We start from the raw sequence: 26,473 nt of genomic DNA, 5'->3' as shown, positions 1-26,473 counted from the left end.
GCTCAGGAGTGAAGAGCAAGTACTTCCAGCGAAGTGTAAACTGCTTCCCTGGTCGTGTTCAACCCAGCAGACGCCCCGATCTGGTTATTACTGGGGTATTTTGAGGTCCTAGATTTTTCCCTCTTCTTAAATCACAAGGGCAGCCGTAAGTCTCCTAAAGGAATGAGCAGGCTGGGTGGAGTGCTTCTGAATTGTAAACGCGGGCGGGTCATCTTGTGTGCGGTGGTGGCGTCCTCGCGCTTCAAGGAAACTTGGTTCAGATGTGCCAGAGCCTGTTGGTTGCATTCAGTTAGGACAGAAAAGGAGCCGTGTGGAAAGGAAATGAAAGCTAAATCTAACAGCCGTGGTTGGAAAAGCAAAATTGGATGCTTGTGGGAAAGCAATATCTTTTAGTTTATTGTAAAGAATGTGCTGTGAATCCTAAGAGGAGTTCCAGGGTTTTTTATATCTGTGTATATAAATAGATAATAAATATTTATTGTAGTTAGTCATCTTAAGTAAAAAAACAAGCACACGGTCAAAAAAGAGAAAAGCTCTTTCATATAAAACTGCTCAAGTCAAGTAAGCTTGGTTTGTGTTCAGTTGAAAGTAACTGAACATTAAAAACTGCAGTTCAGTATGGCAGGCACTAGTAACACGTGGTTACTGAGCCCTTGGCTGATGGCTGTTTCCAATTGAGATGTGCTATGAGTGTGAAATGCACAGATACTGAAGACGCAGCAGAAACAACAGCACTATGTCTCACTGATAATTCCTTCGTATTGATTAAAATGTGAAAATGATACTTTGGATATGTTGGGTAAAATAAAACACTATAGAAATTAATTTCATGATCATTAAAAGGGAGTAAATGGAGAAAAGCCAACACATTATCAGATGAAAAGGTAAGATGGACATTGTTACACATTTTAAAGCCCCATACATTTGGGAGTTAATTGAAAAGCCACAGAGAAGACTTGTACAGCTTTTTCCCCACCTGAGCATAGATCAGACGTGCAACTGTTGCTGTTTATTTCAGCTCTTATATTTTTGTTTATAGGAGTTTCCAAATGCCAGCCTGTTATTTTTAATTAGTGTTTAAAAGATGTTTCTATTTATAGGCATGAGGTTAAGTTTTAATCAGAGCTGAATACCACTGAAATGCCAGGCCCCTGTGACAGGCAGGGGACAGTCAAAGGGGGGAGGATCAAAGCAGGCACCGGGCACCTGTCACTCTGAGCCCGGAATCCATGAGGTGGTGGACCCTGCTTCCCCCCCATCCTTCAGCATAAAACACACCGTGTTCTTAACTGACAGCTCAGCTTAGTTGTTCTATGTAACTTCTGCAGTCTTTGAGAGGTAGACAGGTTTTAATTGATTGCTTGTTCTGCATCTCACAAACTATACTGTGATGCCCACAGCCAAGGCACTGTCTTCAGCCAGCTGAAGGCCTCAGGGACAGGAGTCTGGACAAGAGTTTAAAAGTATATTGGACGACTGATTGGATGGCTTCGCTCAGGCTGTGTAACTAGGGTGTCACTGTCCATGCAACTCCCAAATACCCTGCCTGGTGCTAGGGACACAGCAGTGGGCACGACAGGCCAGGGCCAGCCCTGAGGAAGTTATATTCTTCTGCAAAAACCGCTCCTAAGTAAGTGAACAAGAGACTTTCAGGTAAGAGCTACAAGGGAGGTACACAGGTGAAGCTGGGCTGGTTGTCTCTAGATGGAGTATTCAGGAAAAGCCATGCAGACAAGGTGACATTCGAGCCAGGATCTAAGGACGAGAAGGAGCTGCCAAAGCCGAGGGGCTAGGGGTGACTTCATAGAGAGGCACAGCAAGTGTCAGCGTGTGAGCTTGGTATGTGCCAGGAGAGGGGTCAGCAATCTCTTTCTCTGAAGGAACAGATAGTTAATACTTCAGGCCATTCGGTTTCTGTCACAACTAGTCACCTTTACTGTTGTAGCGTGAAAGCTGCTATAGATAGCACGTGAACGAACAGACGTGCCTGTGCGCCAGCGAAACTGGTAATAGACGCTGAAACTTGAATTTCATGTAATTATTATGTCTCAAGATAATTTGTTGTTGCTGCTGCTGTTCGTTCTTCAAACTATTTAAATACCCACACACCACCCCCAGCTCCGGGCCGATTGGGCCTGCCCCATCTGGAGGTTGTGGACGCCTGTGATGGGGTGGGCAGCGGCCAGACCATGGGGGTCCTGCGAGCCACGTGCCCCACTCAGGTTTTGTTCTAACAACGTACCCCCTTCCCCATCCTCTTGTTCTGGCATGAAGTTAGTTCCACCGACAGTTTACCGCATTGTGGTGTTTCCTGGATGTGTCACTCAAGAACCAGAAGAGCAAAAGGATTTTGGCCAACCAGGGTGTTTTCTAGAACCTTTATAGTGAAGTGTGGTTTATTGTGACACCAATGAGCAGGAATTTAGCTGCATAACCATCTGCCTCTAAGTAGCAGAACATTTCATGGAAGAATTGTTTTTGGTGGGAAAAGTCTTGAGGAGTCTGACTTTATTCTGGGTGCTTCTCCTTGATTTAAGCAAATAGGAGAGTCTCTTTCAGCCATTATCAGGGCTTTTACTTATGGAATAAACAGCAGGCATTGGAAAGCTGGCCAGAGATCCTGGCGGGGGGCAGATTGTGCAGGGAGCACCGCTGTGGGAACTGCTGTGGGGTGTTTTCCTGGTGCGGAGCAGAGCAGTGTGAGTTACGGCCCTAACACCCCCTGTTCGGGGTACTGGGACCATGCAGAAAAACGAGCACAGAGCAGGGGGTGCTCACGACTTGGGTAGGTTGGGTGGGGTATGTTCCCCATATTTCCAGGAGATATAGAAAGGCTCCCCTCACTTTTCTTTGCACTGGCGTTTTTTTCCTGAGCACGTACACATGTAAAGTCGCTTCCTGAGGAGGTGAGTCTGCTCGTTCCGCAGCTCGTGTAAACTGAGTCTCCGCTGCCTGTGCCCCCGTTGCCTCGTTCACTGCAGAACTGACGTTGGCAGAGCCGGACATTCCTGCTGCCTCGAACCAGGCGTCTCAGCTGTGTGGGGAGCCTGTCCCAACGCGAATCGGGCCCACCGTGCACAAGTTGCCTTAGCTCCTTTGCCGTTATCCCCCTGTCCCTTCTCTGTGTGGGGGTGGGAGGGTGCAGTCCCACGGGGAGGTTTATTTTTAATGGTTCTCTTTGTGTAGCTCAGTCTTTGTGTTCCTTGTGTTGCTTCTGTGTTTTCGGTTTTGTTCACAGAACGTCTGGTCTGTTGGTAAGGGTTTCTGAGCGTGGTGCCTAGTCTCATGTCGCTGGCCAGCTGTTTCTGTGTCGGGGGTGGAGGTTAAACAGCCCCTCTGTCCGTGAGCCTGCGTCACGTGTGGTATGAATCCCCAGGTCTGCTCTGCGGGAAGGGATACCACGTGTTCAGAATCTCCAAGGAAAAGTGCACTGGAACAAATACCTTAAGAAGCTGGGCAGAGAAAAGCATGTCGTCCCGTGCCATTTCGAGCCTTGCTTGCCCACTCCCATTGCCAGCATCTAAAAAGTGGGGCACTGGTGAGGCAACGTTTGCATTCCGCAGCCTGGGAAGTGGCACTACCTATAGGAGTAAACCATCTTTCACATCCTGAGCCAAAGACACTGCTGACCACATGCTGGGCTTCTCTCACTGGGATGGAAAATGAGCAGAAAGGAAACTTAGTTCATAGAAATACTTTGTCTTCAGTTTTAGAACATCCTGGCTCAAATAAAGAGCCATAAGAGTTTAAAAGTATATTGGACGACTGATTCTTGGAACAAAAGATATTTTCTAAGATCCCTTTTTAAGTTATGAATTTCTTGCTCTCTTGAGCAGGTCTTACAAACTGTATAAGTAGCTGCCCCATGTGAGGTGAAGGTCTGTGGAACTTGGCTGTGTGGCCTTCCCCTCCAAGAGCCTGCAAAGCAACTTTATTTCTGCAGACTACAGTTGAGCACTTCAAAATTGGGGCCCACTTCAAAAACAGCAACTCACTGTCTTCCATGTCTCAGGTGGCAGTGGTAGCCACCTGTCACACAGGTCCCCGTGGTAGCATGCCCTACTCTGGTGCTTCAGCTGGTACGTTGCACCAGAAAATTAATCTGGGAGAGGCTGTTACCCGCATGGGTTCATCTTTCACTGTCTTTGGGCAGCACTGTTGGCTGAAAGGAAGAGGCCTCCTAGGTTAGATTGTCATGGGGAAGTGTGGGTACCATGTCGGAGCCTTCCCTCAGTCTGCCTTCAGGGGTACCACCCTTGTGGCCGGCCTTGTGTGAAGAGAACAATGACACCTGCTCCTGTGTGTGTGAGCGGCTCTTCCACGTCTTGACGATGTGAAATACTCAGGCCAACCAGCTGGTGGTATTGGCCCAGGCATTGACTTTGCAGTGAGCTGGACTTAGGTCATGGGTCCCCAGATGGCTGGTGACCACAGACAAGTCACCCACTCTCCCAGGGCCCCATTTCTCTCATCTGCACAGCAGTGCTTGGGCTAGGCTGCCAGCTTCCCAGCTTTTGACTACAGCCAACTGGCAAAAAAAGTTTCATGAAACTATCTTTACTCTTAACATTTTCTATTATTTCCTATTTCATTTTCTTAAAAAATGTGTGTTGTAACACACTAAATGGATGTTATGACATACACATGGGATTGAACCGTGATGGACAGGCAGCGTCCCAGCTCTCCTGCTTCCTCCCTGCACCTCCATCTGCTCAGGATTAAAATGGAGCCACAAACCCCTTCTTCACAGGGTTGTTAAATTGACATGAGAAAATGTCGGTGAGCATCCATGGTTTTAACGTAATTTCTGCTCGTGTAAGATTCACCATCTCTCATTTGGTGTGAAATGGTCAAGTTTTGTTATTTAGCTGATCTCTTTCTTTTGAAGAGACTGTCAGGACTGGCAGGGAGAAAGACAGAAAAGTAGTACGTCTCCCCAGCTACTAGGATCCCCTAAGCAGCTGGTCAAAGAATTCTTGTCTGGGGGCTTGTTGGGGGTTTGGAGGGGAGGGAGGGTCCTGGTCTAAATCAGTTTCCTAATCTTAGCACTACCGACGTTTCGGACTGGGTAGTTCTGTTGTGGGGCTGCCCTGTGCGGTGGGGGGTGTTTCCCCACGAGATGCCAGAGGCAGCCCCGTCCCCAACCCCTCCCAGTTTTGGCAATCCAGAATGTTTCCAGACATTGCCACAGGTCTCATGGGGGCAAAGCCATTCCAGTTAAGAACCACTGGTCTAAACCAGCAACTGATTCACAAAAGGCAGTTTTTTCATCTCATCTAATGGTGCCTGACAGTGGGTTACAACATGCAGTGGAGTCGCTAGAAAGGTGGTTAACAACACTGAGAGGCCACCCTCTGCCAGCTGTGTTCTCCCAAGGCTGCAAAGCGTGTAACCTTGGGAGAGGTGAAAACAGAATCTCTCATGGGGCAGAAAAAGAAGGAATTGCAAACTAAAGTAATAGTAGCAAGTAAATCTAAGGAAACAGATTAGTAAGTAAAGACAAACCTGTTCTACCACTAGTACCAGAGAAAGCCACACCAGCAGCTGTCTGCATTCTGCTCTGAAAAGGACACTTTCAAGGTTGATTGCAAATGGAAAAACATCAGCCTGGCAGGGCAGGCCGTTCCCCACATGCCTTTCCTCTGGCTCTGGCTGATGAGCCCTTGAAACCCATAGGAAATCGCCACCTCCCATGGTGGGTTCTACATATGCAGGGAGGGTGTAGAGCAGACCCAACAGTAAGAGAACTCACTGTTTGCCTGAAAACACCATAGCGTTTGTTTGAAGTCCAGGTTTGGAAGGTGTGATTCCAGAATTGCAATGGTCTGACAGCTCTGATGCTCATTTCTGAATTTCATTTGGACCAAAAGTATAGTTTCTGTGCATTAAGAGCATTTCATGATTAACAGCTCTCTTGAGAGGCATATTAAAAAGGGCAGAGAATAAAGGTTTGGCCAGGTATCAAGTCTCTGAAATCTAAAATTGATCAGTAGCTGTGATCTGCCCCTTCCCTTTAATGTTAAAACTCCCTCCATTCAGGGTGGCAAGTGTTGGGGTTCCGTTCCCTGCCATGGGGAGCTTCTTGTTCCCCCTTTTCCCCTGGTTGCTTTTCGATAGTGTTCCGGCGACAAAATAAACATTTCTGTTTTGTTTTCCTCGCAGAAGAGGTACAGGTGAGGCGAGGTGTAACCAACCTCCTGGGGCTCTGTGGGCTTCAGGAAGTTCCCAGTGTCTGTTTAGGAAAATCCTGTGTACTGATCGGGGTGCCTCCTTCTCCTGGGTCCGCCTTGATGCGGAATCTGAGTAGCATCAAGGCAGAAACTGGCCTTGCTGATGTCAGGTCCGTAATCGCAGTGTTTGGGGGTAACCTGTGGGGACGAAGCCCGAGCATAGGAGCAGGCCAGACTGCTGGTCGAGTGGCCGCTGCCTCTTCCTCTCCTCCTGGCCCCTTGGGGGCCCTCCTAGGTGCACGCATGTCCCTGGCCTCCCCAGGTCATCACCCAGTGTTGGCAGAAGCCACCATCCTGGAGCCCACGAGGCAGGTTTTCAGATTGATCACTAAAAAGAGACCATTGCGGGGCATCAGGATGGTGGTTCTCCAGGGTAAGCTGCCAGGGGCCACATGGAATGAGAGCTTCCGGAAAGGCAGTTTGACACCTGCCATATCCAGCATTGAGCTGTTTGTCACAATTGCTTTACAAGGACAAGGGGTCTGGCTCATTGGCCCCTTGATGTCGTCAGACTCAGGTTGCAAATTACAGGTCAAATGCTGATGAATCTGAACTTTAGGTTGTGAGGTGTGACTTAATACCATTTTTAAAAAGCTGAGGCATTGCTTGTGAGGGCAATTGCTTGTGAGCTGGCTGGGGTATGGATTGAAGAAAAGGAATTAGGGTATCTTTTCAAACCATGTGCATTTAGTGATGTGGGAAAGGACAGAGCTTTTATATAATTCTTTAGTTGTATTTGTGTGTGTTTTTTCTGTGTTGTATTTGGTTTATGTAACAATGTTTTAAGAACATTTCCTTCAAAATCAGGAAGATATCTCTAGGTATTTCTTTCTTGGAGTTCTGTTTCTTTGTTATTAAGTTCAGCACTCCTGGAACTTTTCTGTGGAAACCTTGCAACAAGTAGTCTCCCCTGCAATACTGTGGTGAAGGCTTTTTGTTTTGTTTTTTCTCTTCTCTCAAAAACTGGTCTTAAATGACTAAAAAACAAACAAACAAAAAGAAAAGCAGTTCATCTTTTAGATCAATATTTCTCTCCTGTGCCGGAGGCCTGGACCTTGAATTGTTACAGCACATTGGGACTTGTCAGATGTTAAATAATGAAGGTAAAGAAGAAAACGAGCCACTGATGGCAAAATTTGTCTGATTTTTTTTTTTTAAAGAACCATTTAAATAAACAGTTATAGTCAATTCATAATATTTAGGACTTCTAAATAGAAGGAAAAGAGCATTTAGTCTGTGGACTTTTGGCTACAGATTCAGCCTGACTTTGTTAGAAAAGTTCCTGGTCACTTACTGTCCTTTGTGTCTGCTGCTGCCCCTGCACTCAGCAGCATGTCCTAGTGGACAGACTCTGCGGGGCAGTGTGTGCCCTTGCTGTTCATGGCCCCGCACACGGGCGGAGGTGTGCACATTAGCTGGGTATAAATCACATTGCCCGGATGCTCTTCTTTCCATATAGCCTCCAACCCTGCTACATCTCAGGTTCATTTTGTCTTTAAAGGTCTAGAGGGTGAAATCAACACATGGTGTTTTACTGGTGCTTCTGGCTTTTTTAATACCTTCAGCGATAGTTTACATATTTTCGTGTTAGATTTCTGTACTAAGATCCATGCCAAAACACACTTTCATGTCTGCGAAGTTGTCTGCAAACACTGCCATTTTCTTTCAGACTGTAAACTGGACTGTATTCCTATGTAACGTGTGCCTTGGATGCCCTAAAACAGAGGCTCACTTTTGCCAGAATGCTTTCCTTGTTGCTTTCTTCCCTCCGGTGCCTTTCCTCTTCCCCCTTTCTCTCCTGTCTAGTTCCATGGCACCCAGGATTAGAGAGTTCGGTTTGTCTGGACTTGAATCTGTGGAACCAGCAAACTGCAGACAGAACGACTTCTGCCTGCAGCATGTGGCTGGAGCATGGGCCCTGGGCTTGCCTTTCAGACGGGGGACAGTGCTCTGGAGGTCCCACACATTCCCAGGCAGTCTGTGCCTCTTACATGGGAATATTTGTGCAGGTTGTTCCATGGGAATGCCTGACAGCAAAGAGAAAGCAATTAACACTGGATTCAAATTGCTTAAAAAATGAAAGGACGCCCATTTATGTACAAATGATGGTATTTTGTGTGTATGTCAGGGTATGGAATTTAAAGATCATCTAAACGTATGAGGTGGCACTAAAAATGAAGTTTAAGCTTCTTGGTCTGCATGTAGTTTCACTGCAGCCTTGAACCGCCCTGAACTGTGTACCATAGGCCAACTGGTCGTGCCCATGTTGAATGGAAACAGATGCCAGGCTGAGACCAGGAAGCCCACGGGCATTGAGGGAACCAGCCAGCCAATGAGCAGCAGCCCGGAGTTGGCTCAGATCTCAGGATACCAGGCGGTTTCCTGCATAGAATACCTAGTACCCTTTGCTCAGAAAGCCTTCCCCAGCTTGAATCAAGGATTGTTTTTAATAACAACCTTTTTGAGAAATAATCCATACATCATACAGTTCACCCATTTAAAGTGCAGTTCAAGGCTTTTTAGTATATTCACAGAGTTGTACGTCCCCACAGTCAGTTGTAGAACATGGTCTTCATCTCCAAAAGAAGCCCACACCCTTCAACTGCCACCCCCTCTCCCCCCCGCCCCCCCGCCCTGGGCACCCACACTAGTCTTTCTGTCTGTAGATTTGCCTGTTCTGGACTTTCATGTAAATGGAATCACATACAGTATGTGACCTTTGTGACTGGCTGCTTTTCACTTGGCATATGTGAATGTATCAGAACTTTTTTTATCACCAAATAATGTTCAGTTGTATAGGTAGATCACATTCATTTATTCATTCACCAACCAATGGACATTTGGGTTGTTTCCACTTTTTGGCTATTACATATAATGCTGCTGTGAACACGTTTGTGTCCACATTTTTGTGTGGGTGTACCACCATTTTCTCTTCTCCTGGGTCTGTATCTTGGAATGGAGTTACTGTACCCTTTTACCTTCTCCCCAGAAGTGTCTGAGGGTTCCGGTTTTTCCATCCTTGCTGACAGTTGTTATTGTCTTTCTTATTTCAGCCAATATCTCATTGTGGTATTGGGTTTTCATTTTCCTGATAACATGTTGAACACCTTTTCACGTGCTTATTGGCCATTTGTACAGCTTTGGAGAAATGTCTAGTCAGATCTTTTGCTCATTTTTAAATTGGTTTTATTTGACTTTATTATTGAGTTATAGTAGTTCTTTATTTTAGATACAAGTCCCTTATCAAGTATATGATTTGCAAAAATATTCTCTCATTCTGTGGTTTGTCTTTTCACTTTCTTGATGGTGTCCTTTGAAGTACAAAGGTTTTAATTTTGACAAAAACCCAGTTTATCTATTTTTTCTTTTTTTGCTTGAGCTTTTGGTATCAAATCTAGGAAACCATTGCCTGACTCAAGGTCCAGAAGATCTATGCCTTGGTCTTCTCTAGGAGTTTTGTTTTGTTTTTCAATTTGTTTTGTTTTGTTTTTTAAATTTTTTGGGGGGACAGTGTGTTTCTCCAGGGTCCATCAGCTCCAAGTCGTTGTCCTTCAATCTGGTTGTGAAGGGTGTAGCTCAGCTCCAAGTCCAGTCGCTGTTTTCAGTCTTTAATTGCAGGGGGCACAGCCCACCATCCCATGGGGGAATCGAACCATTAACCCTGTTGTTCAGAGCTCATGCTCTAACCAACTGAGCCATCTGGCCGCCCTTGCCTAAGAGTTTTATATTTTATAGTTTCAGTTCTTACACTGAAGTCTTGGAGTTTATTTTTAAAAGCCCATTTGTCTACCTCCTGTAGGGAAGGCTATTGGAAGAAACAGCCATTAAGAAGAAATGGGAAGGGAGGATTGGGCTTTTCATGAAACATGTGGTATGACTGGAAACTGCCTGGGCTTAGGATGCCCCGTCTAACAGCAGGTGCCTTTTCTTCCTTCAGTCTGCATGGCCCCTTCTGAGGGAGCCTTCTGACCACTTCTCTGCCACCCCACTTGCCTCGTTGCTCTCTTACAACCTTCCATGGCATGTATCACCAAGGGAGTCTACACTTGCCGGTGTACTGAATTTTTCCTAGACTTTCTACTGAACTATAAACTCCAAGAGGGCTTATCTGTTTTATTCACTACGTTTTCCTCAATACCCAATACTTAGTTTTTGGAGAATGACTTTTCCTGGATATCCACGTATTCTGGAATAGCAGCCACTAGTGTGACACGACAGGGTCATTGGAATAATTAAGGCCGTGGAAACCCATTCAGGAGAGAGCAAGCCCTTTGGGCAGACTTGGCGAGGCCCTCCATGGTGGAACATGCCTCTGAGGAAAGCGAAAGAAGGCGCAGGTGTCCCTTTTGTGCTTATCCGAGGAGGTAACTCATGGTCACTTTGCTGCCAACAGTAAAAGTCTTTTTTTTTTTTTCAGCAAAGGCCATGTATTGCCTGTTAACGAAATGAAGAAAGAAGGTGGACTTTGTTATTTCCTAATTGTGGAATTACATACCGGAATGTATTGCCATTTAGTGCACAGTCTTGTAGTCTCGGAAGGCAAACTGCCATATTTCAAGGTGAACCCAGCATGCGCTCCCAAGTTCAACCTTTGGAGCCAGCTGCCTGTAATACATTAATGGCATTAAGTAAAGTACTATCTCCATTAGAGGAGGAGGGAAGGTTGCATTCGCTGGAGAGAACACACGTGATGACTGAGCCGTCACATTTGACCCTCACCATCACGTGCCATGTACACGTCAGGTGTAATGATCCTGGTGGCAGTTTGAGAAGATCCTGTTTTGCGCGTTGCTGCAGCTCTGGTTATAACGGCTCGTCCCCACATAAACAGTCAACACACAGATGGCATCTAGGGACTGACTTGAGCGAGGTTACTAAGAGCCCTTGAGGAAGAGCGGAGGGTCTCTGATGCCTCATTTGTTGTCATAACCCCTGGCCTAGGGATTTATCAACCTCGCTTTGTGACAGCAAATGAAGTAACTTTTCATTCCCCTTAGTTAAAAAGAAAATACTGTTAAGATTGCAGCCCTTTGAGAGGAAGGAGCAGTAAGGTGAAAGAGAAAACGAGAAGTGCTGGACTCAAAGTACAAATGTTGGAAATGTTTATGTGACAATTATACAGCTGACTGTTCTTTTATCTTCTCTCAGGAGAATGAACAGATGAGACATACTGGATCATTATAGATGCCCCTAAACAAAATACTTTCTGGAAATGCTATCTGTCTTGGAGCTGCCTTCCCGCTCCTGGGCTGCCAGGCAGGCTTCCCTCACCAGCAGTAAACCCACTTTAAAGCAAAGTTAAATCTAATTTAAGGACACAAATTGAAAAAGCAGGTTTGTTTATTGCAGTGTTAGACTTATTAACTCACAAAAGCCATGAGCCTTGGTCTTTCTGTTTACAGATATAAAATGAAACTCTAAATGAGGTTTAATGGGCTTCCCAGATCATGTTCCCTGGACAGATTTTTTTCCTTTCAACAGTAAATTTTGAAATCAAAAGGACTGAAAAGAAAGGGGAGTGCTTCCTGTCATAAATAGGATGGGTGGCATTCTTTAAAGCATTTTACAGCTTCCAACTGTGCATTATAATTTCAGGGTAGGTGAAAAGCATTCTGAGTTTTTTAAAAGTAGTATATGTTCTTGCAGAAACATTTATCAAGCAGGGACTGGGCGGGTACCAGGCACTGAGATGGTGGAAGGGTGCCCGGACCCCACTCTCACCGAGCTTCCACGCCAGTGTAAGTACATCAGCAAGCGAAAGGAGACACCCGGTGCCTGAGAACACTGAGCGGAGGAGATTGTAAAACACACCTCGGATTGGATGGGTGGGGGTGGGGGGTGAGAACTCGGGCTGCAGGGGGCAGTTAAGGGCTGCTGGCCCGGCAGCCCGCCTATGCGCTGTGCTGGTGAGACGGCCCTGCTGTGCCTCTAGTGTGACCGCACCTGCCCTGTCCCCCGTCTCCTACAGGCTGTCCTCACACGTTGGGACTTCCTGTGACACACTTGAGACTTTCTTTCTGGCGTCAGCAGAGGATCGAAGGAGTAATGGAGCCGCAGTGTGTTAACAGGAGGGAATAATACCCTGTAGTGGGTTTTGAACTGAACATGTGTGGGCTACACAGTGGCAAGTGGAGAGAAGGAAGAACACAAAATAATGCATCGTACTGACTGCTGCTATTGCAAAGATTAGAAATGAATTTGGCTGAATGGCTAGAATTTCATGTCTGTTGGGTTCTCTACTTGTGTAAAGTTACCTCTTTATAATTTTTAAACATTTAAAAATAAAGCAAGGGAAGCAGCTCCCTACAGGAGCCATGGTGCTTTTTCAAGCATGACAGTAAGTGTGCACCAAACCAAACCGAGCCCTGGCTCTGGGATGGCAGTGACGGCCGCAGCACGGCTGATTTCCTGGGACCTTGACTGTCTCCTGTACGTTGTTGATGGTACGCTGGCTACCAGAACCAAGTTGGGCAGCTGGTAGACGTGATTGGCGTTATTAGAACTAACCTATGGTCTTGTGCCTATAGAAATGTCTGCTCAGCCTCTGTGATTCCATTTATTCTTCAGGCACAATAATGCTTCTGTAAGACACTGGTTTTCAAACTCCACCTCCAAGGAACCCGGGGCTCCACAGAGCAGTATACTGTTTAGCAGTGATTCCTACCTGACATAAAGATTTAAACTGCTTGAAGAACCCACTCACAGTCTCCTCTTTAATCTGTCTTTAGATACTGGGGTTCCAGATTACGTTTTTATTTTAAATGTTAGAATTATGTTTAAGAAAAGTTTGAAAACCACTTTGGAAAATTAGTTTATTAGATAATAAACAAGCTATGAGGAGCATCCCCATATAAGAATTTTTATGTCTTAGAAGTTGCTTCATGGAAAATGATCTAAAATTGAAGTTAGAAAAAATAAACCTTTAGGATGCAAGCTATAAAGAGCATTGAGAAATGTGCAGTGTTAATACATATTGGATCTGGAGTGGGTAGTGATTCACAGAGGGCTGTCTCTTTGGCACAGAGAGACAGGGAGCAAGCTGGTGTAGGGCTTACTCTTAACAGCTGCGTTTCCTCAATGCCGGGGTCACGTGCCCACACATGGCAGCTTATATATACATTTGTGCTGGGCCTGTAGGCCCAAGAGATGCTCCGTTTCAGAAGGGATGCCAGAGCTTGTTCGCTTGTGCGGAAGGAACGTGATCCGTAGAGAAAGGAGTAGGACTTGAAGACCCCAAATTCAAGAGCACCCTGTGTGTTCCTGGCAGGACCGCCCTGGAGCTGGTGAGAGCCAGCTCTCGAGGTTCTGTGACGTCATACTGGTGGGTTTGGGGGGTTAAACATTTACGGGCATACCTGCCTGTGCCTGATTCCCGAAGTCTAGGCCGTGGGCCGTCAAGACAGAGCAAGGGTCAGCAAACTTCAGCCAGGCCAGCCTGGCCCGCAGCCTGTTTTTGTCAAGTTTTATCTGCAGATGCCGTGCTCAGGCCCCTGTTGACATACTGGATAGGGCTGCTTTTGTGATATAATGGCAAATGAGCTGAAAAGCCAAAAATGTGCATTCTCTGGCCCTTGACAGGAAACATTTGCGGGCTCCATTCTGGAGTCTAGCAGGAAATTGGTTGTGGATCCACTAACCTGTCTCAGGATAAAAGGAGATCGAGGTGGGGAGTGGGCTTGTCCTTCAGCAGCTTTTCTCTCCTGTTTCCAGGACAGAACAGTTAATGCCAGGGAGCCCCAGTGTGTCCTGCTTAAGGTCGTGGTTGTGTCACAGAGATGCCCGTTGGGTCACAGTCCTGTCCTCTGAATCTGAGACGTGGTTAGAAATACAAATGACCTGCAAGGCAGGGGCCATTTTTCAGGCTCTGCTGGAAATCAGAGGAGAGGCTTCCTTCACCCTGTACTGTATTTCTGAGCCAAGAAGTCGTTCAGCTCGGCCGAGCCTTTTGGGTGGTGAGAACTTTCTTGAAATGGCAGAAATGCCATTCGGCTGGGCTGATGCAGGTGCAGGACTGAGCCATCCACCTTTACAAATAGTTTGCACACTTCTCAACATCTGGCCCCTGCTGTACTATCCGGGGTGGCAAGAGAGATGCCAGCTCCCCCAGGCTTGGGCCCCTCCCTGGTGGCGCCCCTGCTGGCGAATCTGAGACTTGCTCCAGCCCCTCCTGCTCCCAAGTCCAGTCCCAGGAGACAGCCCCTCGTCTTCCTCTGCCGTGCTGGCCCAGCGCCTTCCCTTCCCCTCTCAGCAAACAGCATCCCTGTGACAGCCACCTTGCTCCGTCATTTCACCAGTTAACAAACAGTTTTTGGAATTAATACTCACACGGTTTTACAAGTTCAGTAAATAATGAACTTTTGAAGTCAATAGGAAAGCCAGAAACATGCTACTCCTGCTAAGCTGGCAGCAGGCACTGTGGGAGTTGCTGTGCTAGCACCTGCCTGGGTGACCTCGCTTGGCTCCCACAGCCCAGAGGGGCCACGCTCTTCTGCCCCCCACTCTAGGGAGACGAGCCGGGTGTGGTTGGAGCAGCTAAGCGAGCTTACAGGGCTGGGTGACAGAGCCAGGCCTCCGGTGGGGGGCATCTGTCTCCATGGGCAGGACACAGTGGGTCATGAAATCAATTTAGTAGGTCACCAGCCATCATTAAAAAAACATAATAAAAATCAGTGTGTTGCATATAGTGAGGGAAAGTATAAAAAAAAAACAACCTTAGGTTTCTGTGTGTGTACGTGTGTACATGTTGTATGCCTGTGTGTGTGTATGTGTGTTGGTTGCAGTAAATGTGTTGGGAATGAGGAGTGCTGTGCGTGTTCCTGCGGGACACCTTCTGGATGCCCAGGCCACGTGTCTGCTCAGGTCTCCCAGGTGGCTGAGACCCGTCACCACAGTTGTACCCCGTCATCCTGGTGGGAGTCCCTGCTGTGAGGGCAGGGGGCCCCCTCCAGGAGCAGTTACATGGTTCATTGGAGGGTTTTCATTCTCTGTCATCAGATGAGGGGCAAACATGGATGGGCTTCCGCATTCTTCCCACCCCAAATTCTAAGGCCCTCCTGTCTGTGCCAACTCCAAAGAACCAGTCACATTCTGGGCCACTCCTGGGACAGCACTGATGTCTGTGCACTCACCACTTTGTTCACGGACGCTTCGGAAACCTGGGAACCTGGAATTAATTGGCAGTCATGTGTATCAGCGCTGCCAGGTTAAAACCCACCTAGCACTGAGGGCAGCACCCACATCATCCTTCCGTTCAGTCTCCCCCAAAGCAGAGCACTTTGGAAAGCAGATTTTCAAACTAGTTTCTATTAGATCAAAGTATTTACAGGTGCACAGCTGTGTATGCACATCTGTATGTCGCAACCTCGTGACTTCGTGCGAAGAACTGGGGACCTAAGTTCCCTTCTTCGCCATCATCCTTCCTTATTTGTGGGCTGGGCACCATGCTGATGGCTCGCACGTGTCCGGGCGGTAGAGGCACTCGTCCTGGCACTGCTGGCAGGAGGTGGGCCGGGCCCAGCTGTGGTCTGCACTGAAAACGCAACAGAGAAAGGCCGGCTCATCGTGGAAGTAGGCCCCTCCTCCCCACAGCCCTGCTCCTCTCACTGGCCCCTTCTGCTTCCCTGCAGCTTGCTTGCCCTCCTGCCTCCTTCCCCGTTCTCATCCTCGCCCCTTGTGTCTCCGTCTGGCCGCTTCTGATTGTGTTTATGCTGTTCAGCTAAGATGTTTGCTGACTCTGGCTCTCATTGATTTCTAGCGTGCGTTTAGAGTGACTGAATTTGAGTCATTAAAAAAATCATTAAATTTTTTCGACTCTATGGAGACATGATTGAAGTATAATAAAACGTGAATATTTAAATGTGACTTGATGAGTTTGGCATTTGTACACTCCCATGAAGCACTGAGACGGGAGGACAGACTCGGGAAGCCATCCGTCCTGCCCGGCTCCTGGGGTGGTCGTACATGTGTGCACTGTTTATTTTTCATTTCGCTGAGGAAGTTAAAAGATAAGGTGACCCCTACCCCAATTAATTAATTGAAAAACAAAGAAGAGCAGATCCACAGAATTAGAAACCTGCTTCTGAATGTCCTGGCTGCCAGCACTGAGAACTCCACTTCCCTCCGTTACCAGTGAAGGAAGGATCTTGATACAAGTACCTGACGGCCGCTGTCAAGGACTTTGTACGTGTCTCAGTGACCCGGAGACTGGCTGTTCCATCGTTGCCTGCTGTGGAAATATTTCTGGGAGAAATTGAGACAAATGTCACTTTGCTGCCACCTTTTTGGGAAGACCCCTGGTCTATGTGGTGACAAGCGGCTAAGCGAATTTCAACGGCAATAAAAACAAAGAGTGTTTAGGGGATAAAACAGAAGGATTTTCTTAGTGAAATATGAAGAGAAGTGAAAATCTTGTGCAGGAGCAAAAAATCTGTTAGGCCATCAGCCTCTCACAGCATCTCTGATGTCTTTTAAACATCCTGTCATTAAAATATTGAAATGCGTTTAGTTCTTTTGCAATGAAAAGGCTTGTTGTTGTTTCTGCTCTTGATGTCCGTGGGGAGGGGGTGGTGGGTCTGTGCTTCCTGGATGCCTTGTTAGCCCTTAGGGGTCAGAAGACTACATCTCTTATTAATCAGGACAATAAACTATTTTTAACAGTAAGAGAAGTGGAAATGCTGACTTCACATTGATTGTGAAAGAGCCTTTTACTAGGCTGTCTCTGGACCTTCTTCCAGTCATGGTGGGACCGCCCTTGCCTCCTCTCCACCCCTCTGGGGGCTTATCCTACTAGGAAATAGGCCTTAATTTATGCTTTGTTATTTCTGTACGCGTGAATAAGATGAAGGACAGCACAGGAAGGAAACATGAGAGGCTGAACCTTCCATTCTCAAAATCAAGTCTGAAAAATAAACTTGTCTGCGAGTTTTAGAATGGCAAACAGCAGTGATCGTCATAGGCAGTTGTGCTCAGGTCACACGATTCTAAGCTGTTCTAACATTTTGAAGCTGACAGCGTTTTCCCATATGTGAGCCCACTAAAAACTGGTGCAAGGACTGTTGTCCCCTCTGTGCAGTCGTGAGACGGGAGGCTCCTCCCCCAGGGCCTCGTCCCTGTCCCCTGACTGTCCCTCCCATGTGGGGTGCTAGCTTCCATTTTCAGGGCTCACAAACAAAAGGCACAGCCAGTTCATGCATGGGGCTGGCAGTGTCTGAGGCATGTAGAGGACCGTGAGTTGGGAGAAAACAGAAGGGGTAGAGGCCTCCCAGAGGCGTTTGGGGTCCTCCATGCACGGCCCCGGGGATTCTGCCGGCTTCCTCTGAGTTCGGTGTGGTGTGAGGAGCCGGCTTTCTCAGGGCTCTTTTCACTGGTTCCTCCCGCTCGGGATATTTCAGGGGCCGCTCTGTCCCTTTTATGGTCTGTTGTTAATTTCTATTGGCTGTATAGGAAAGAACATTTTATTGAAGATGGAAAGGTTTCTGAGACCCCTCCAGTCTGAGTGGCTTCCCTTTTGTTGTGATGGTCTGAGGCTATTAGCTCATTTCCATGCACCTCTGAAATTCTTTCAGGGATGTAAAAGTTCCTTGGTATCCTGTCCTTACAAGTTCAAAGGGCCTGGCTGCCCACAGGCAAAGGGCAGCGCCACCAGAGTCCCCCGAATTAACAGAATTAACACCCTGTCTGGAAGCTGGGAGCGCGCACTGTAGCCTTGGGGAAGGATTCTTTCCGAAAGATTTGTTTCTTTCCTTCATTCCTAATTGTTTGCATATAAATCTATTTATAGTAGATTAAAGGAGAGATCTGGCCAGGTCGGTGGGTAATGATATAATTTACAGGGGCCTCAGCCAAAATGATGAGATTGCTTATATTTTACTGTTGCCACAAATGGATTCCTTTAAAGGGTCTCCCTCTTTCAAAGGCAATAAAAACAGAGTGATGGAAGGAGGCTTTTTCAAATGCACATAATCACTTCCATGTATGGCTAATGTTAAACCAATGATGGAATATAAAATGGTAGACTGCTAGCTGTGTGTAATTGAGAGTGCTTTGATGCAGTAGAATATGGTCTGGAACTGGATTCTGAAAACCAAATTCAGGTAGTTTCTGCGTAGAGAATGTGCCTCAAGGGCCCCTGCCTCTGTCAGCTGAGGCAGCCAGTGCTGGGATCAAACTTCTATGTTGTCTCTAGCGGGTGTGTTTGTTGGGGGTGGCTGGCAAATTCCTGCTGCTAAACCTTTAGTAACAAAAGTGTATGTTTACTAAACAGCATCCACGTTTGGCTTGTCTATTCAGTATGTTGTGCAAACCTACAGCAGGAGCTCTTTGCATCAAAGTAGTCACCTTCCTTTCCCCTCGGGTAGATGCGCCAAACTCCCCAGAAGGCGCACTGTGCCTCGTCTCAGGACTGTGAGAGCAGTGTCTCCTGCTTGGCGGCGGTTACTGTTCCAGTCCACATCATTGAGCCACACCGGCTATTGCAGGAGTTACGTAGTTGTGAAGGCACCGCACCCTTCACGGGCAGCTCCTGCGGGCCGGGCACAGCCTGGCTGGGTGGTGCGTTCCATTCGCCAGTTACGTTCTGTGGTCATCTGTTATCTTGCAGATAAACTGACATTCACTAACAGTCCTAATGAGGAACGTGGTTCCTTTCATCGTAAAAGAAATAAAACTAAAATGAAACTTAAAACTAAAAGTATCAACAATGTTAATATACTTCAGAGAGTACAATAGTTCCCCCCATGTTTGTGGTTTCAATTACAGTTAACTGCAGACTGAAAAATATTAAATGGAAAATTCCAGAAACAAACCATAAATTTTCTGTTGCGTGTTGTTCTGAGGGGGGAGCCATCCCTCTCTGACCCGCCCAGGACGTGACTCATCCCTCTGTCCTGCGTCTCCGTGTGCGCTCCCCGCCCGTTAGTGTTAGCGTCACCTCACGATCAGACCAGCTGTCATGGTATCACAGGGCTGCTGTTCTAGTCCCGCTTATTTCACTTCATAGTGGCCCAAAGCGCAAGCGTAGTGATGCTGGCAATTCAAGATGTGCCAGAGAGAAGCCATAAAATGCTTCTTTTAAGTGAAAAAGTGGAAGTTCTCCATAAGGAAAGAAAAAAATCATAAGCTGAGGTTGCTAAGATATCTGTGGTAAGAACAAATCTTCATTCTATTTGTGAAATTGTGAAGAAGGAATAAGTTTTGGTGTCGCACCTCAAACTGCAAGTTATAGCCACAGTATGTGATAAGTGCTTAGTTAAGATGGAAAGGCATTAAAGTTTACCACAGATACGTATATGTAGGAAAAAACGTAGTATATATAGGATTCCATACGATCCAAGATTTTAGGCATCTGTCCACTGAGGGGGGGCCTCGGCACGTATCCCCTGAACCGGGGGGACTACCGTAACTTTTTTCTACTACAAAAGGCTCTCGAGCATTAAACGCCTTAAGCTAAGAAAATCTACCAGTTTGTTGCTTACTGGATTTTCTCTCGTTTCTTAAGGTTCGCCATCGGTGGTGTGAACTCATTGTTAAGCACAAATACACAAAAGCGTACAAAAATGTGGAGAGATTCCTTCAAGAAGACCAGGTAAGTTTTAGTTTTCAGCAGATGGGGATTCTCTAAACGCTATCCCGTCTGGTGCACTTAACACAGGCACCCACGGTGTCGACATTTTTTATAACAAATACTTAAACATTTTCCAGAGATTTTTTCAAGGCCTTGGAGCTCACCTGCCACACACTGAGCTGATTTTTCCCTTTCTCATTGTCCCTTTAAATTTGAGCCGTGCCCCTCCGAGGCGCCCTTGGGCTTCCCCGCTGTGGCCCATGTCGTACCAAGTGAGGCTCACACAGCGTCATGGCCTCGCGGAGCCTCAGGGCAAGGTCAGGGCCGTGTCTGTATCTTCACGACCCTGATGTAAAGTATGTGTGAGGATTAGACTGGGAGAGCCCCGGGCGGCCGGAACCGTCTGCTCTGGGTCTGCACCTGCCTCGCCAGGCCAGACCCCTGTGCCGAGTGTCTTTCCTGCGAGAACTTTCCTCACTGTTCAAATGGGATAGTGGCCATCTTCTGAGGAGTCGACGGGCAGCATGTGTGTGTGTGACCGTGTTCGGGGCTGTCCTCCTCACTGCCTCTGCACCCACCGCCCTCACCCCGTCCTGGCTCTCCATGGCAGTGCATGTGCCTGGGCGTGCCGCTGGGAGCTGGCCTCCAGTGTGTTCCTGTTGGCATGACCGCTGTGCCTGTGAGCGAGCTTTCTGCTGAGCACTGTGGCTGACAGAGCGGAGCCATGTTTCAGCTGGGGCAGCGTGGGGGTAGGGCAAACAAAAGGACTTTTGAGAGGGCCTGAGTATGGGGGGCTGCCAGCAAGCAAGGGCTTGGTATTCCCACAAAGAAAAATACACGACTTTGTACCAGAAGAAATGTCACATTTGCACAGTGAGCAGGAGGTGTTTGGAAACACAGAGAGGAGTATAAGAAGAATCAAATGCAAGAGAAATTTAAGGTCTATTCTGAAAACCAAAATTAACTGCAGTATACTTAGAACCACTGTCTTTGCCAAATAAGGATTACCATATATATATCAACTTTTTCAGGGAAGAGTTTTTGAACTCTTAAGTAGACCGAGCTTGTGCTATCTTTGAGATCCTGCTTTTAATTTGCTCCGCCAGACTGCAGTCCAGGGCATAACTAAGCTTGGAACAAGAGAGAAGGCAGAACCAAAAGGGTCTTTGGTCTTCCAGAACATAATTGGCTATTTTTAAAACGAGGGAAATGCAGATGGGAGTGTTTGCAGCATTGTGTTTGAAACAGTGGAGCCAGTGTTTGCCACAGTGGTGGGATCGTTGAGGGAACGCGGTAGGGCTGGGCTGAAGCAACAGGCATCTTTCCCAGGGGGCATGGCGTGATGACTTCCGACCCATGGCTGCCGTGGGACATGGTGGTCTTGGTTTCCCAGCAATGCCTATGGGACACCCTTTCCCGGGAAGAAGGCCTGTGTCTTTGTGACGTACACAGGGCATCTAGATGCTTTTTCCAGCTGTGCAGCAGGCTTCCTTGGTGGTCGTTCTGTTACCCTCGTCTTTATCCAGAACGTTCCCAACACAATCACCACTAAAGAAATGTTCAGTCCGTTGTCAGTTGAAATTGCCGGGGTTCTGTTGACAGACTTGACAGCTGAGACTTCCTTGGAGTTTCAGTGAAAACAAGAAAGAGAAGGGGATTGAAAGCTATAAATTCCAGAAGTACAACTGTTCAACTGTCTTACCATTTCTTGGGTCTTGGCAATTTCTGAACCAGCAGGTTTGTGTGCAGCCACAGGCATGGGCCGTGCACATGCGGACACAGTTTCTTCTCCTCATGCTCACTGGCCTCTGTCCCCGCAGGCCATGGGCATTTACCTGTACGGAGAGCTGATGCTGAGCGAGGACGCCCGGCAGCAGCAGCTCGCCCGGCACTGCTTTGAGCTGACCAAGGGGCAGATGGACGTGTGCTCTGCTCAGGTGGTGGCGGAGATGTTGTTTTAACGAGGTAATTCTCTCCCTGTCCTTTCCCCAATGTTCCTACTGGAGAGTCCTCTTAGGAGCCAAACAAATCAATAACTAAATGGTGAGTCGAGAGCCCCTGTGGCTTCAGTCCTCTGCTCCAGCTCAGGCGGCCTGGTGGCCTTGGAGCGTGGGGCGCCTGCTGGCAGCGGCAGCTTGCGGCCGAGGCTGCAGCACGTCGTCTGGTGAGTGGCCACCAGAACGCAGGGGCTGTCCACCCCCCGGGCAGAGCGGCTCTCCTTGGCGTCGTTTTGTTACTTGGAGGAGCAAAAGTGGGGAGGAGAACATCTTGTGTAGGTTAGCAGGTAGACAGGGAAGGCCAGCAGAAGTGTGGAGTCTCCACGGGGAAGGCTGACATGGGCGTGCATTACCTACCGGCTGCCCAAACTGTCGGGGCTGTGAGGGCCCGGCGCCTTCTCTGGCTGCTCCCGCCTGACCGCGGGGGCGCAGGCTGGCAGGAGGGCCTCTGCCACATGCTTCTCGCCGCCGCCTGTCCTCAGGCGGTTCTGTGTCCCAGCAGAATCGCTCTCCTGCTCACAGTAGAGTGGGCATCCTAAAATATTTAAAATAAATCGCTGCTTCTGTTAAATGTGCTTGGAATTGACCTGCTAGATTTACATCCTAGCAGTTAGGTTTTAAATGCAGGTTTCTGCATTTCAAAAGTAAGCAATGGTGCATAAAATTTTAAAGTAGGACTGTGGGAAAATAAGTGTATTTTTTGCTCTAACAATCATTTCTGTGTCTTTTCCGTTTTTCTTCAAGGTTTTACATGTTATTTAATAGCGTATGTCTAACTTGGTATCTTTTTTTCTTTAACTTAACATCAAATCTCAAGCATTTTTCATATTATATAGCTTCTCTATAAATATATATTTTACTGGATATTTAATATTTTGTATTGGTCCTCTTAACCCATTGTTGGACATTTAGTTTGCTCCTAATGTTTTACTCTTATAAACACCATTTCTGTCTAATGTTTAAGTATCTCCTATAGCTGAGAGAACTTTAGTAGTGAGGAGAGAGAAAAGGTTTTCTGAAGTGTGATCCTGCTCTTCCAGAAGAGTCCAGGAACCGTGTTGGCCAGGAGACGGCAGTGGTGGCAGCAGCTGTACGTCTTGTAGTGACACAGCTGTGTGCAGACACTGCCCGGAGCTCCGGCTCCTTGGCACAGACGGGCCAGTTTAAGTAACGGAACCGTTGCGCAGTTATCTGGTTGCCAGCCTCACACAGTAATCAGTATAAATTACATTTCTCTTTAGATGTTTAGTTTCACGGAGAGTGTGTGTTCCTTGAAGTGTGTCATTTGGGCAGACAGTGCTTTCCCTGTCCCATGTTCCGAGTTATGGGAACCACCGCGGACACACAACTCTCGGGAGCCTCACTGAGTTGTGTGCCCCAAGCACTGGCAGAGGAGTGGTCCCGGTGACGAGTGTGCTGTTTTCTCGCCTCCCCTCTGAGGTCATCCTTGCTGTCTCTGCCCCTTCCAGATGAACAGAGGTCACGTGCCCTTGTGTCCCCCACCTCCGCTTTCTCAGTGAAGATCAGTGACTTGTACCTCCCAGCAGCTGGGGACCCTTCCCAGCCTGAGAGGGGCCCCTGGGACACCCCACACCCCTTAGTATCTGTACCCCAGGGTTAAAGGCAGCCACAGCCCTGTCGTCACTTCCTGCCACAGGCTGGGCGGTGCTCTTTTCATGTCATGATTAAAACTGCACTGGCATTTGTATGGTCGTCACTGAGTCCTTCTGATTTAAAAAGTTATACCTCTAGGAGCCAAGTAAATGAACAACAACAAAATAAAGCCCAGCTGGTAGCGTAGCAGGCCTGGAGGTGGTTTGTCGCCGCGTGTCCGAGGATCCTGGCGCACGTGGTGTGGGCTTGAGCGCGCAGGCACGGCGGCTCCAGAGTGCTCTGGCTGCTTGGGTTCCTGGCATGCTGATTTGTGACTTAAGATAAAATCACATTGCCAGGGATTACCACGCAACCACGACCTTGGCTGCTCCTCCAGAGGCCATAGTCACTCTCTCTCTGCAGTTCGGAGAACAGACTCATCTCCTAGCTCTTCCCTGGAAAGAAGAAGCCAGCAGCGCAGAAGACACCCACCAGCACTCTCATTAGCCCGGCCGACGACCTCTCTGACGAGGTGCAGAGCTTAGCTGATTGGTGAACAGTGACTGGTTTCCGCTTTGTTCACAGTGGCTAAGTTCTGCACCTGAAGAGAAGGTGAGATGGGGACAGTTAAGTTGGAGCTGCTGGGTCAGAGGCCGCCGCCGAGCGGGCAGCTGGGGGCCGAGCACAATTCTGGAGGAGGAGAGACCTGCTCTGCCCCAAGGATGCACTTTCTCCTGTCACAAATGCAAGGAATGTACCAAAAGTCTGCAGAACTATAAACCACTAATTAGACATCTCATGGAGAGGGCAAATGTATTGAAAGCTGCAAAAACTATTCGTATAAAAAAGTAAATAAAACCATTTGCATCACAAAAATCAAGTAAAACCATGTCGGCGGTTGATTGTATGTGAGTCGGGCTGGGTCATTCACGGAGAGCCTTGTTGTATTTTCCCTGAGCACCGTGACTCTCTCTTGTATTTGCAGCCTAGGTTTTTGTCTCCTGCAGTCCCCCGCGGACGTCGCTGAGCCGCTTGCTGGCCCAGGCACTGCTTCTCCGGGCTGTCGATTGGACCCGCCCTCCGGTGCCTACTGAGCTGATATCAGTTCTCATTTTACACACTGGCTCAGTTCAGCAGGAACAGGAGTCGAGCCCTCAAGCAAAAAGCCTTCCTGTTTGTAAGTGCCCAGAGGCTCGGGAGCCGGGACTCCACTCACGGGAAGACGGGCCACCGCGTCGGCCACCAGTCCCCAGCGGCAGAGGCGGCGCCCACCTGTATGTGGTCCTGAGGTGTGGATGGCGGTGGAACCGCAGAGCTCCACAGGGATGAGCTTCCACCCTGAAGGCAGAATGCATGCGGAGAGTGCCGAGCACGTGTGACAGGCACTGCTGCCCTGCCGCTGTGGTGACTGGCTGGGAGCCGGAGTGAATGCAAGTCTGAAAGGGGCGCTCTCCCTGGTGTCTGTCTTGTGAATGGAGCCTGAGGTACAGCGCTGGCTTTCACAGCCACGCGTGAGCAAGGCTAAAGGCCAAGGGCAGCTGTAAACCACGTTCTCGGGGCTGAGATGGGGCCTGGGTCTCATCCTGTCCGCCACTGTCCTCTCTCCAGAGTGGAGACCAGAAGCACACAAAGGTACCCGTTTACAGGAATTCCTCTGTTGTGACCCGGCAATAAATTTTATTGCTGTTTCCTTTGCAGGAAAGATCACAGTGAGAGTCTTTCTCATAATCTCCTCGTAGCCCTGGTGGGACCAGAATCGCATTGACCCTGGGCATCAAAGGAAGGATACAGGCCGCTAACTAAAGCCTTCATCCGACAGCAGCGCCCACGCCTCGGTGCTTCTCCTGCAGAGGCTGCTCTCAGCAGAGCACATGTGACAGGCGCCGCCTCGTAAACGAGCTCCTTGGGGCCGGGGGCCTTGGTCCCTCACCCTCAAATGCCACCTCAGCACACTGAACCTGAATTTGGTCTCTTCTGTGGGTTTAAGGCAGTTCTTTCACACAGGTAACTAAAGATAACCTTGAGACATGTCAAAAAACCCGCTGGACATTTGGCGTCAGGCCCCTCAGCATATGGCTGCATTGGCTATTTCTGTAATTCCAGAAAGTCACCGAGTTTCTGTATACTGGGACCAGTGAACACCATTTGCTGTTCTCCCCTGGATCATTTCAGAAAGATTCTACATAATTATTTTGATTGATGCGTCCATTATTTAGATTTTCCCCAAAATGTTGGTGCTTTTTGGTAAAAGTACAGGATATGAATCTAAGACATATTAATAATAAAATGTAATGGATTAGTGTGTTTGTATTCCTGTTTGTTTCTGAATTTAATGCTGTTTCCTAAAAAAAGGTAGTGTAACAGGCAGCCTTGGTATCCCGGAAGGCTGAGGCCGGGGGAGGGGCTCTCCTGCTTTTCTTGGAGGCACGAGGGGGGAGTGTTTGGGGGGAGGGGTCTGTGTTAATGTCGCCTTTCTTCCCCACAAATGTTGGAAGTTTAAAAAAATACACCAAGCTTCCTAGTATCATCCAAGGGGCAGGATGGTTTAAAATGCCATCGAAGCCACACAGGTGGTGCCGTCGTGTGACGGCACACGGGCTGGGCTGCTCGAGAATGAACTCGAGCCCACACCACCCGGCTGCTCTGGGGCTGCTGTCACCTGACTGCGTCTGGCCTGTTTGGGGTGAAGCAGTTTTAACACATTCCTTCATTCGAAGCTCATGGTCCTCAGAGTTGTTTAGCAGTGACTGTCTTTCTAGAAGGGTTTGCATGTGCTCTGCCTATGTTTATGTCTGCTGTTCACCATATTGGTACAAGAATCAAAATTTTATTTTTAAATTTAAATAAACACAGTGCTGCTTTCTGTAAAGAACAAACTATGCTTTCTCCCTCTCGTCGGCGTGTGTTTGGCCCCCTCTGACGCGGGGCAGGAAGGGGCCCAGAGCACAGCCAGCACCTGCCCACCTGGGGAAGACGCTCAGCCCCTCCTGTGGCCTGAGGGCACCAACTGGCCTCATTCCTACAAGTGAAAGCCACATTTTGTAACCTTTAGGAAGATGACTGGTCCCCTCCTTCCCGGGGCCACCGAGACC

At 48.1% G+C, this 26,473-nt stretch overlaps 1 protein-coding gene across 5 annotated transcripts in view; it reads left to right on the top strand.

Annotated features, from left to right (window-relative positions):
• The window catches only part of AOPEP (aminopeptidase O (putative)), a 348,549-nt gene extending 322,858 nt beyond the window's left edge, over positions 1-25,691 (top strand). For 2 of the 5 annotated variants that reach the window (XM_074330240.2, XM_019711970.3), the window contains 3 exons: positions 19,726-19,812; positions 21,612-21,756; positions 25,080-25,691. In XM_074330240.2, the coding sequence (XP_074186341.2) occupies positions 19,726-19,812; positions 21,612-21,752 (228 nt within the window). In that variant the 3' untranslated portion in view covers positions 21,753-21,756; positions 25,080-25,691. The other 3 variants (XM_019711974.3, XM_019711975.3, XM_074330241.2) reach the window with 3 other exon arrangements.
• Positions 25,692-26,473: the final 782 nt, after the last annotated feature.

Source organism: Rhinolophus sinicus, chromosome 16 (genome assembly GCF_057876585.1).
Source record: "Rhinolophus sinicus isolate RSI-liver-muscle chromosome 16, RSI-T2T, whole genome shotgun sequence".
Taxonomy (NCBI): domain Eukaryota; kingdom Metazoa; phylum Chordata; class Mammalia; order Chiroptera; family Rhinolophidae; genus Rhinolophus; species Rhinolophus sinicus.
The sequence above is the reverse complement of the archived record's forward strand: the minus strand, read 5'-3'. Positions and strand labels throughout refer to the sequence as shown.